Below are 13,409 nucleotides of genomic sequence, written 5' to 3' on the forward strand. Positions count from 1 at the left end.
CACTTATTACTTATCTGTAATTATTGTATTTGTAGATTGGCTTTACATCTGCCTCTCCTATTAATTAGACTTTAAGCTCCACTGAGAGTAAGGACTATACTGTTTGCATACCCAGTTCCTCATATGATTCTTGGCATTTAAGATATTCAACAAATTTATCAAATCAATAAAAAAAAAAATGCCTTGGAAGCAGTTGAGATCACCTAGGGGCAGTGTAGAGTGAAAAACGGTATTTATATTTAAGGGATAGACAAATGAGTCCACAAAGGACACTACTATCCATAGTGCTACGGCACTTTTTAGGCCATTTATATTACAGTATATATCTTATCTCCTGCATCAAATGATGAACTCCTGGAACAGACTGCTGGAATCAGATACCCCTGGTTATAAATACAGGTGATGTCACTTCCTACATTTTTAACTCTTGAGCAAGTTGTTTGAGCAAATCTAAGTCTTAATTACAAAATTAGTATAATGAAAGCTACTTCACAGTACGGCTGTAAGGAATAAATAAAATATGGAAAATATTTTAGCAAATATCAATATATAAATTTTGCATTGTTTATATATCCATACACAGTAGAATCTCATCTTTCTCAGACAGTATGTTCTAAAGTCAGTAGGGTATAAACTGAATATCGCCAAATTACTCTTTAGTTCCTTAAATCACCCATAAAATATAGCATATGTAGTTTTGTATATACAACACTCTTTTGAGGTCCCAATACTGCAGTTTTTCCTTCTGAGTTGAAAAAGACTGCTTTCTATGATTGGAACCCCAAATGAAGTTGTTGGTTTATGTTTAGGAGTCATGTTAAAACAACAAAAACCACCACAACCAGTGTTTTAGTTGGCAGGACACATACATAGCTACATATGAGATAAAAGTGAGCACATGCCACTCACTGTATCTTCCTACAGTACAACAGGAACTCCATAAATGTTACATTAACAAAGGACTTTTATCAATTTCTAACTTCTTAAGGTTTAAATATAAAAAATGGGGGCCGGCCCGGGGGCACAGTGGTTAAGTTTGCGCTCTCTGCTTCAGTGGCCTGGGGTTCGCAGGTTCAAATCCCAGGCGCAGACCTACACACCACTTGTCAAGCCATGCTGTGGCAGCATCCCATATACAGTAGAGGAAGATGGGCACGGATGTTAGCCCAGGGCCAATCTTCCTCAAGAAAAAAGGGGAGGATTGGCATCGGATGTTAGCTCAGGGCTAGTCCTTCTCAACAGAAAAAAAGAAATCCATAAGAAATCAGACTACTTAGGTACATACCATGTGATTCTATTTATATGAAGTTCAAGGACAGACAAATCTAATCTATACTTAACAGAAGTCAGAATAATGGTAACCTGGAGGAAGAAATGTATTGTCTGGGAAGAGTCTCAAGGGAAAGTCCTAGGCCAATAGAAATTATATATACATATCTTGATCTGGATGATGTTACCTTGGGAAAAACTGACAGCTGTATATATTTTTGAGCTTTTTATTATATGTAAATTATCCTTCAATTAAAAAAAAATCACCAAGACTACTTTTACCTGAACATTCACAGCAGCATTATTCATAATAGCCTGAAAGTGGAAACAACCCACATAACCATCAAATGGATAAGCAAAATGTGGCATATCCAAACATATGATAGAATATTACTTGGTAATAAAAAGAATGAAGTGCATGTTACAACACGTATGAAACTTAAAAACATTATGCTATGTGGGGGCTGGCCCAGTGGTGTGGCGTAGTGGTTGGGTTCACACGCTCTGCTTCAGCAGCCCAGGGTTCGTGGGTTTGGATCCTGAGCACAGACCTACACACTGCTCGTTGAGCCATGCTGTGGCAGCGTCCCACATACAAACTAGAGGAAGACTGGCACAGACATTAGCTCAAGGACAATCTTCCTCAAGCAAAAAGAGGGAGACTGGCAACAGAAGACAGCTCAGGGCCAATCTTCCTCAACAAACAAAAAAAACCATTATGCTATGTGAAAGGAGCCCATCACAAATGACTACATATTGTATGATTTCATTTATATGAAACGTCCAGAATAGGCAAATCTATACAGACAGAAAGTACCCTAGGACTGGAGCGGGGGGATGGAGAGTGACTGCTAATCGGTATGAGGTTTCTTTTTGGGGTGATGAAAATATTCTAAAGTTTGTGGTGATGGTTGCATAACTCTGAATATAATAAAAACCACTGAATTGGATACTTTAAGCAGCTGAATTCAATAAAGTTATTAAAAATATCAACAAAACTGAACTGTGAAAATAAGCACTTATTTTACTACTCTATTATTCTAAGTCACTTTGACTGCCTTCAAAAACACACAAAAGTAAATCTAAAAAGTGCAATTGACGAAAAAAGTGTTACTTTCAGACAGCTGAGCTAGACTAAGGGTAAGAAAGAAAGGCTATTTCTGTCAGCAGGAATAGCACAAGCAACTCAACCTGGGACATCTATCCACCTGTCCCATACAAATATCCATCCAGCTGAAATCCCAAATGCCTTGTATTCTCCCAAAGGTAACAAGTGGACTTGACGTAAAACTAAATATCAGGGGGCTGGCCCCGTGGCATAGCTGTTAAGTGCGCGCGTTCCACTGCTGGCGGTCCAGGTTCGGATCCAGGGCGCGCACCGAGGCACCGCTTGTCAAGCCATGCTGTGGCGCCGACCCATATAAAGTGGAGGAAGACTAGCATGGATGTTAGCTCAGGGCTGATCTTCCTCACACACAAAAAAAACTAAATATCAGACATCAGATTCTCAAGAAAACTGAGACAGAAAGTAGGTTAGCAATCGCCCCTGGGACTGGGATAGGGGATTAACTGTAAACCGGAAGGAGAGATTTTACTGAGGTAATGGAAATGTTCCAAACCTGGATTGTGGTGTTGGCAGTATAACTTCACAAATCTACTAAAAATCACTGGTTTTCACTTAAAACAGGTCACTTTTATGGTATCTGAATTATACCTCAATAAAGTTTAAAAATGAAAAAAAAAAAAAGACTACGGATCTGTACAATTATAAACACAGATCACAAAAATGCTTACATTACCTGTTCAAATGAGGAAAAACCGTTCTTTTAAGCATTGGGTGGTGTCTAACAACTTTCTGGCATTCTTGGGTATAGCAAACTATCACATATGTAAAAGGCTTTCTATCACATTAACTATTATTATATTTATTAATTATCATCTATTTAAAAGATATTTACATTTTTATGGTAATTTAAAAAATAAACTTAAAGGGCCGGCCCGGTGGCACAGCGGTTTAGTGCCGGCGCTCCACCTTGGCAGCCCTGGGTTCCCAGGTTCGGATCCCATGCGTGCACAGAAGCACGGCTTGTCAAGCCACGCAGTGGCAGCATCCCATATAAAGTAGAGAAGATGGGCACGGATGTTAGCCCAGGGCCAATCTTCCCCAGCAAAAAAGGGGAGGATTGGCATCGGATGTTAGCTCAGGGCTGATCTTCCTCACAATAAATAAACAAACAAACAAACTGAAGTAAAAACATCACTAGCATCAATCTTTATCACAAAAACCCTTTAAAATTTGAGTAATTATGGTATTATCCCCAACAGTTTTGGCAAACATGGATATAGGCCTCAGAAGATGCTACAATAAATCTTTTATATGAGTCAAATATAAATGTAACTTCTGCATGATGGCACTAATTATAGGCCCCTCTTCAAGGTCCTGGCTTCTAGCAGTCAGAGAACTAGGAGAACTGAAGCAACAAATGGATCATCATACACCATTTTTTTGTTGCTATTAGTGCTGTCAAGTTGATTCTGGCCCCTAGTGACCCTGTGTGCAGCAGAATGGAACCCTGCCTGGTCTTTTTGCACCATCCTCTCACCTTCCAGAGTATATCAGACAATGCTCCGCTACTATTCATAGGGTTTTCATGGCCAATTTTTTCGGAAGTGAGGGCCAGGTCCTTCTTCCTAGTCTGTCTAGTCTGGAAGCTCCACTGAAACCTGTCCACCATGGGTGACCTTGCTGGTATTCCAAACACCAGTGGCATAGCTTTCCGCATCACAGCAACACACAGCCGCCACAGTATGACAACTGACAGACGTGTAGTGTGGTTCCCTGGCCAGGAAATGAACCTAGGCTGCAGTGGTGAGAGTGCCGAATCTTAACCACTAGACCACCAGGGCTGGTTATACATCATTAAGTAGAGCTAACAACTGCTAATACTCAAATTTAAAAGCTGCTAACCATAACACAAACTACCTTTTCAGACAACTTCTTACCTTCTCATTATTTGTCATCAACCCAGATAATTCGACATTCACCCTTAATCCATCTCATCAAAATTCTTCAATGACCCCAACTCCATCTCCATCTCCTTTAACTCTACTCCACTTACTAGTACTTACACCTTGCCAGACACTATACGGATAAAAGACCACTATAAGGTAGGTTGGGAGATTAATTCTAATTGGACTAATATGTGAAATTTTGAGTTAGACCCTAAAGGACTTAAACCTACAGCGATGAGGAGAAAAGATTTTTAAAAAGAAAAGAAGTATGGGTTATGTTAAAGAGATTATTAGGAGAATGAAAGAGAATAGTGAAAGACAAAAATGAATAAGTAAATTGTGACCACATCAAGAACTCGTGTGAACTTTTAAAAAAAGTTTTTACATGATCAGATCTATGCTGTAGGAAAATAAGGTCTTGAAGCAGCAGGAAGGATGTAATTCTAGGATAGATCACTATAAAACATTACAGGTGGAAAACTATCATTACAACAAGTAATAATAGGCCTGAAAAACTTCTACTCCACAGGCAGCTTCCCCTGCCCCTCCCCAAAATAAGTTTAACTTTACAAAAGAAAAAAATGAAAAACACATATACTCATATAAACAAATTTTCTCTGACTCTACTAACACCCTTTTAACCTACAATCTTATCCTCACCCTGCTACTAGCATTCCATTCACTAACTCTGTAATCAGAAATTGCTTTCTCCAAGGTTACCAATATTTTAAAAGCTTCTCCCCCACAAAGTCTTCATTTTGTTTTAACTTCTCTCCTTTAGAAATGTCAATAATCCTTTCCTTTTCTAATAGCTTTTTACTTATTACGAAAGTAATTCATGTTCACTGGTAGAAAATTTATGAAATTCATTTAAGGAAAAAAGAAACTAAATTACCCACAACCTTCTTATTTGAAGTTCCTTTTCTTGGCTTCCTCCTACTTTATGCACAGTACTCCAGTCTCCTTTTTCCCATGTTTCTCAAAGTCCTAAAAATGGGCATGGCCCCAAGTGTGGCCCTCCAGTCCGCCCTTCACCTCTGGATCATACTCCCTTCCTCTCAATTCGCCTGCAGAAGAAAAATCACTTTTCCATCACTGTTTTCTCTCCTAAGCTTCAGTTTCACATTCCCAATTGCCTGCTAGACATTTTCTCCTTGATGTTTACCAGCTCCTCAAACCAGACTTAAAACTTATGTTTTCTCTAATATCACTTTCCCCATTAGACCCACATTTTCCAATGTAATCACCTAATGTCAATATCTTTTAAAGCTTACTCTTTAAGAGGTAAAGTTTTATTATTTCTTTCCACTGGAATGCAACCAAAGAGACTTGCAATTAGCTACTGTACTTTACACCATTTATAAGGAAGAGAGAGGCTCAAGGGTACTGCGACATCAGAGTTTACATAAAATGAATACAACTGGATAATTTCAAGAGCCAAGGGATTTCTAACCCCTCTGTTTTACTAAAGAATTTGACAAAGGCAAATACTATATCTATTTTACCTACATGAAATATGAGGCATAGTGAGGTTAAGTCATCACAGTGGTAGAATCAGGACCAAGCTGAGGCTCTTCACTGAGTCCTCTTCCTGCCTTTCATTAAATAGCGGTAATACTTGAATGCTTTCCAACTAAGGAGTTTAAAAAAATTTCTTAATTATAAATTACTTAGTGACCAAAAGAAAAAACCCACTTTAAATCAAACTCATCATTAATGTGCCACTGACAGAAACAAACTATAAGTAAAATGATATATGCATCTACAATATCTGAAAAAGAAAATCGTTTTCTTACAAATATTAATAAGGTGTTATCTTTCTTTCAGATCTCGAACACGCTGTGTCACTGAATTACTTCCTGTCTAACAGTCAAAGTATCCAGGGACTTTCTCTCGCCCAAATTCAAAACAGCATCTACTTCACAATATTCCTAATTAAGGAATGTTACCTGCTCAGACTACAGACGACTCTGTTTTCAAAAACATACACTATATTCTTACAAATATTTTACTGACTTTCTAGACATGCCAATTGTCCTGTAAACATTTTGCACTTTCCAGATTGAAGATTTTCATTAATTAAGCATTTCATTAAGTCCTTTAATAATATGAAATCAAATTAGCCACTTATAAATAAAATTTATCACTTCCAGTAGTGATAGTAACCATCTGTGAAAACCCCAGAAGTGACTCAGTTTATGAATTTAAAACATAAACACAAAATATCAAGAAACTATCAAAGCTAAGTCCACTTACTTTTTACATAAAGCATGTGAGAAAGTGTCATTTCTGCCTACATAACCATCTTATAGCACATTAAGCTCAGGAACTGAGGATTTAAAAGGCTTCTAGGTAAGCCTTCTAATTCCACTTAGGGCATTTTTCTTGGCTGCAAGTATAAAAGGGAGAGAATATTGATACTGAGATCATATCTGCCTTAACCAAAGTCAGATTTAATAGTTTCCTCATCTAAAACTTACACATAGCTCTACCATAGTCCTGACCACATGTATTATGAAGGCTGTGTTGACTATACAGCTCCAGAAAGGCAGGAATCATGAATTTCTTTGTATCTACCATTTAGCTCAGTGCCTAGTACAAAGATATTTGCTATTAAATGAACCAGAATGGGAACTGTCATTCAGAATAAGTATTTCAAAAAAATTTTTCCTGCCATAACATCTAAAACTTCGGTTCAAATGTAAGCTTCATGAGAGCCAGGACTCTGTCTTGTGTACAGTATTGGAAACCCAGCATCAACGGCAGTATTTGCCACATGATAGGCATGCAAATATTTTTTTTCAAATATTTTTAAATAACAGAAACAATTATTTGTTAAGTGTCTGCTTTCAGCTAATACCAAAGGGTTTAAAAAAAAAAATCTTGATTTAAAGATTCCCACTGGAGATAAGTTCGAAATCAATGAACTTTTAGAGTGGAAGAGACAGCAATCACCTAGTTCAAATAAAATTAAAATAGCTAAAATAAAATGTAAGGAAGAATATATAAGATTAGGTGTTAAAAAGATGAGTTTTGAATTCACACAGTAGCACAGAAGGTCAGAGTAGGAAAAGATGGCATTGATAAGATTTATGGATAGGAAAAATTTAGTTCTAGGTGATAAAACCTTAATAGGAGGGATGAGCAGCATGAGTAAAGGTTTGTATACAGAAAGGTTTCCACTGAAGAACACTGGCAGCTAAAGCAGGAGGAGAGCAGAGAGACTGTTGTCTTTCATAATAATCTGCCAAAAACCTTCAGAGATGTTTTATCTTTATCTTACGAAAGAAGAAACAAGTATTTCTGAGTGTGTGTGTATGTATGTATATATACATGTAGGAAAGGACAGTCTTTGTATCCCCAAGAGCAATTAGTCTCTGGAACATAATAATTAATGTTGAATGAATACTAAATGTCACATATTTTAGATTACCTAAACAAATTCTGAAAAACTGCACTTCTAGATATACAGAAGTCAACTGACCTCAAAGTATAGAATTTAGGGCCGGCCCCGTGGCTTAGCGGTTAAGTGCGTGCGCTCCGCTGCCGGCGGCCCGGGTTCGGATCCCGGGTGCGCACCAAGGCACCACTCCTCCAGCCATGCTGAGGCCGTGTCCCACATACAGCAACTAGAAGGATGTGCAGCTATGACAGACAACTATGTACTGGGGCTTTGGGGGAAAAATAAATAAATAAAATCTTTAAAAAAAAAAAAAAAAAAAAAAGTATAGAATTTAAATTAGAAGTGCTAATAGATCCTTGTAATCAAAATCTATTTCAAACATTCAAAGATGAGTATTCTAACATTTCTGACTATTATTCAAGTTCTTATTTCTCTTCACATTCAACAACTATTTACTGAGAGCCTATAATATGCCAGGCACTGTGCTTATAATTGTGCTGATTTTCATGTTACAATAAGGCTATCTACCAGTGGTCTCAGTGTCCACAGAACAGGCACTTGTGTTCTTTCTCCATTAGTGCTATCATTTTCCACCAAAATGTACAATTACTAAGTTAGTAGACTGAGGTAGGAAGTAAAATGTATGGCATGTTGGATTGGCTAATCAACTGGTTCTTACATAGTAGTTCAAATAACATGGAGAGGGGCCGGCTCTGTGGCTTAGCGGTTAAGTGCGCGCGCTCTGATGCTGGCGGCCTGGGTTCGGATCCCGGGCGCGCCCCAAGGCACCACTTCTCCGTCCAGCGCGAGGCCGGGTCCCACGTACAGCAACTAGAAGGATGTGAACCTATGACATACAACTATCTGCTGGGGCTTTGGGGGGAAAAAAATGAATAAATAAAATCTTAAAAAAAAAAAAAAAAAAAATAACATGGAGAGAACTTAGTAGGTGCCAAACACTTTCCTAAATTTTTTATATGCATGATCTCACTCAACTCACATAACACAATGACATACATATTATTACCACTTTCATTTTATAATTTTTGTGTGTGTGTGAGGAAGATCAGCCCTGAGCTAACATCCATTGCCAACCCTCCTCTTTTTGCTGAGGAAGATTGGCCCTGGGCTAATCTCCAGGCCCATCTTCCTCTACTTTACATGGGACACCGCCACAGCACGGCTTGACAAGCAGTGTGTCAGTCCACGACGGGGATCTGAACCTGCAAATCCCAGGCTGCTGAAGCAGAGCACGAAAACTTAACTGCTATACCACTGGGCCGACCCCTACTTTCATTTTAAACATAACAAAAATGATGCTTAGAACTAACTTCTCTAAGATCCCCCAGCTAGTACAGGCTCTTCAATAGTTAAAAAAAAAATTAAAAAATTAAATGGCAAATGGGGTTTTCAATTATACATCCAAGAATACTTGTACTTTCTAATACTTGTACTGGTTTTCTCCAGTCTTTGAGACAAAGCTTGCTCCATGAAGATACTTCAAATTGGGACATGACAGTGGGTTCCAAAATTATAACACAGTTCTAAAAAAAAGGATCAAAATTCATAACATATTACGGAGTAACTCAGTAGGGAATACTAAGTCAGATGTATCTTGAAAATATCTGCCAAAAAGAGTCCTCAATGTGGTCTCTAGCATCTAATGGGACTTTCTTAATTTTATCTATATGTAATATAAAAAATATATAAATACCCTAAAAATCTGTGAGGTGAGGGTGGTATAATAGAGCTATAGCCTATACGGTTATCTATTATAAAAAGAAGTCAGTAAAGCCTAACACTGACAAATGGAAGAACTGCAATAACAAAAGACAAAAATTCCTGACCCCCCCAAACTCAAAAATTATACTGGAGAGAACAATAAGTAAAAAATGTATGATAAATGAGTGCTACAGAGAAAAATAAATAAGTGAAGGGAGATAGGGAGCATGTCAGTCAGGGATCTCCTCAGTGATATGGAGACAGTTGAACAGTGAGAGAGGGAAGTGACAGAACAAGTCTGGGAGATAACTGAGTAAAAGGGGCTCCAAACAGATGGAAGAGTTAAGGGCAATCACTCTGAGGCAAGAGTACTTTTTTTGTTTTTTAACTATCTGCACTACAATACTTGGATAACATCTACAATTTTTACAGAGTTATTGATTGATTACTTGACTTAGCTGAAGAGATTCATTCAAATGTCAATATCTTTTTCTTTTTAACTAAATGAACCAAATTACAGCTTCAGTTGAATGAGACATGGAATGATTGGTTCATACTATCTTAGCCAAAGCAAGTTACCCAAAGCAAGAAAAGTCTGCCAGAAATAAAATGTTACTTCCTCATTCTTACTAGTCAAGTTTCAAGACTGATCTGGGATCTACTTCCTAAATCAAGGTTCTGCCACAAGAAAGTCAAAGCAAAAAGTATTCAAATAGAAGCACTTCATTAAAATAGAACGAAGATTAGAGCTGAGATATTCTAATTAATAGAAAAGTTACGTTAGGAAAATTACTAAAAAATCTAGGTGCAATAATTGAATGAAATCTGCAAAATGTAAAAAGCTAACAATCACAGAAATATAGGCCAGATACCAAATTTTCTTTGGCAGAAAAGATAAGCAGTGTTCACTACTACAGAGTATTCCAAAACTCTAACAGCAGCTCAACAGTCAAGTAAAAAATGCTTTGAATACTATTTTGATTATTTATCTTCCAAAAACCAGCTTGTGAAATACTTATCCCAGGTTTCTTTTTTTTTTTTTTTTTTTTTTTAAAGATTTTATTTATTCATTTTTTTCCCCCCAAAGCCCCAGTAGATAGTTGTATGTCACAGGTCCACATCCTTCTAGTTGCTGTACGTGGGACTCGGCCTCGCGTTGGACGGAGAAGTGGTGCCTCCGGGCGCAGCCGGGATCCGAACCCGGGCCGCCAGCATCAGAGCGCGCGCACTTAACCGCTAAGCCACGGAGCCGGCCCCCAGGTTTCTATTACAAGACATATTAGTGCATATAACTAGGCATTCAATACCTACTTGAGGAATAAATGAATTTCAAATTTGCAGGAAGTATTATTTATCCAATTTTTCTACGAGGGAACCAACTCTTTAATAATTTTTAAAATTAATAATTACACACAAGTATGTTTAGTCAAAATAATGTGCTATTAGAGCAAAGTCATGGTAGAAATCACAATGGCTAAACTTTTAGGATGTCTAGGCTATACATGCATTAATATTTCACAAACAAAATAATGTCATCTTAACCTGTGTCCATCACAAAACAAAATAAAAAGTGATCCATAATTCCCTCCATAGTTTAGTAATGGTTCAAAGTGAGAATCTGTTTCAACTCACTATTTTATATCCAAAAGAAATCTAAGCTCCTCCCAAGGTGACTTTGAGCCTAAGAATTTGAGCATCACTCTTGGTATGATCTAATAATGGTTTCATTTACATATAAAATATTCAACTTTTTATTTTTAAATAATTTTACAGTTAATTTGTCTAAACTCTGTGGGTGGTCGTCTTAAAATATAAGTTCTTTGAGGGCAGGGATCTCTAAAACAGCATTGTACATCCAAGATGTTCAATTAGGAATATTCTTGCAGCTTTTTAAAGTCAATATAAATAACATGTTTAAATGATTTACCTACCAGCTAAGAGAGCATAAAATAACTGAATTTCTACTTTAAAGATGGACTTCTTTTTACGTTAAAAAAAAAACCTCACTAAAGCTGGCAAATTCAGTAGTATACCAAAAGACAATTATTAACTGGCATAGGAAGTTACCGCGGACCTTTTAGGAAGCCTTTAAAATACTCACTAAAATATAAAAGTTGCAGAAATTTAGAAAAAATGAATGAAACTGAAGACAGTACAATAAAATATCCACATAATAAGGCTGTTTTCCAAGGGGTGGTCCCCCAAAAACATGGGAAAAAAAGAAACCAACTCTCAGCGAGCTGATAAAGAGCTTGGCACGTTTCAAGGCACTCTGTCGTACGCTGTCTCACTGGACTGTCACGGCACCCCTGTGGCCTAATTTCATGAATGGGAAGAAACTCAGCATCTAAAGGTTAAGGGACTCGGCCAAGGTCAGTCAAGAAATGAGTGGTGCAGCTCTACCTAGAAGGATGCGCTCCACCTGACACTTGGCACTCCATCGCCCTTCCTCCCCAACCGAGGCGTTATTAGAGCAGAAGAGCAGTGAATCAGACTCCCCTGGGTATCCCGCACCACCCTCGCCCTGCCAGGGGCGGGGGTCGCCTCTGAAAGCGTTTCCCAGCACTCAGCCGGAGCAGAGAAAGTTGTGCAGGTCACTGATCAGCCCAGGGAAGCGACAAGCTGACAGGCGCAGCCCCCAGCGGACCAGCTCTGCATTCCCAGGAGCCCCTCCAAGCCCGGCGCCGGCGAGAACGCTCCCGGAAACGTCTGAGAAACCTCCCGGTGAGTTTCGCCCCCTTCTGGGCGCGAGGAACGAGCTGGGAATGAGCCAGAGGGCGGCCGGCCACCCGAGCCAGCCATGTGTCCAGCCCGTCACGCCCGCCTCGCCTCAGCCGGCTCCTCATGCCTCGACCGCAGCCAGAGGCCCAGCTCAGGATCCGACGCAAAGGCTGCCTTGGCCGCCGCCGCCACCACCGCAGCAGCCTGAGGCGCCCCGGCGTGGCAGTCGCCGACAAGTCTCCGCCCCACCCCTCCAGTCCGGCCGCTTAGCGTCGCCGTCCGCGCCTCCGGCCAGGCCAGGAGGGCTCGGCCTGCCACAGTCCGCCCGCCCGCCCGCCGCCGCCAGCCCGGCGTCCTTACTTCATTGAGCTGGCGCTCCGCGGCCTCACGCAAGGCTGGGTCCATGGTGCCCCGCAGGGCCTCGATAATGGTGTTGGGGTCCATCGCAGCGTGGACTCGCTCAAACCCGGGTCTCGAGTGCTACTGGGCCAGGAATAGCGCCGCTCACTGCGCACATGGACCCGCCGCGCTCCGCAGCGGCAACCGGCGCGAAAGGAAAGAGAAGCGCCAAGGCCCCGGATAGAACCTCTTCCCCTCGGCGTGGAGGCGGGAGATGCTCCGGCCACTTCCTGTCGGTGCGCCAGCGGAGCACCTTGGGAGATGTAGTCCACATGTGCAGTCAGTAGCCCACGTGGCCCTGATTGTCGCTCCTACAGACAGGTCTTGCTATTCGAAAAGAAAAAATGGAGTTCGATAAATATTTTAGTGAATAAATGGAGAAAGGAATGAACTAGTAATGACTGGTCGGTGCTGAGCCAGAATTGAAAGCTCAGTCTTCATGATTCCAAAGCCAGTCCTCTTTGCACTACTACATATCTATTTTAGATTCCAGAATTAACTTGTACATCATGGAATTGTGACAATCACAGCGTAGCACAATGTATGTAAAAGCACCTCACACATAGAAGGTGCTCCAAAAATGTTAATTCTCTCTCCCTGAAGCTGAAAGGGAGAAGGAGTGATGGTGTAAAACATGGTTTTTAAGCGATAGTACCGGGAACTGGGAGCCAGCAAGGTTTGCAGACCTGCAGCTGGAGGGGGCCTGTATCTCATGCTTCAGAGAGAATAGAGCTCATAGGGTACTAGACCCTGTCTAGAAGCCACAGTTATTTTATCCACACAAGAAGCTTGGCTCCGAGACCCTTCAGAAGCTTAGCTGGCAGCATGATTAGCACACCCAACTTATTTGTAGGTTTATTTCTATTTTGTCAAGCTAGTGACA

The 13,409-nt window shown here is 40.0% G+C and overlaps 1 protein-coding gene across 1 annotated transcript in view; it reads right to left on the bottom strand.

The window, feature by feature from the left end:
- The window catches only part of IPO7 (importin 7), a 48,214-nt gene extending 35,526 nt beyond the window's left edge, over positions 1-12,688 (bottom strand). The window contains exon 1 of the mRNA XM_004418419.3: positions 12,488-12,688. Coding sequence (XP_004418476.1) covers positions 12,488-12,571 — 84 coding nt within the window. The 5' untranslated portion in view covers positions 12,572-12,688. The remainder of the gene's footprint in view (positions 1-12,487) is intronic.
- Positions 12,689-13,409: the final 721 nt, after the last annotated feature.

Source organism: Ceratotherium simum, chromosome 7 (assembly GCF_057802395.1).
Source record: "Ceratotherium simum simum isolate JZ-2026a chromosome 7, ASM5780239v1, whole genome shotgun sequence".
NCBI lineage: Eukaryota > Metazoa > Chordata > Mammalia > Perissodactyla > Rhinocerotidae > Ceratotherium > Ceratotherium simum.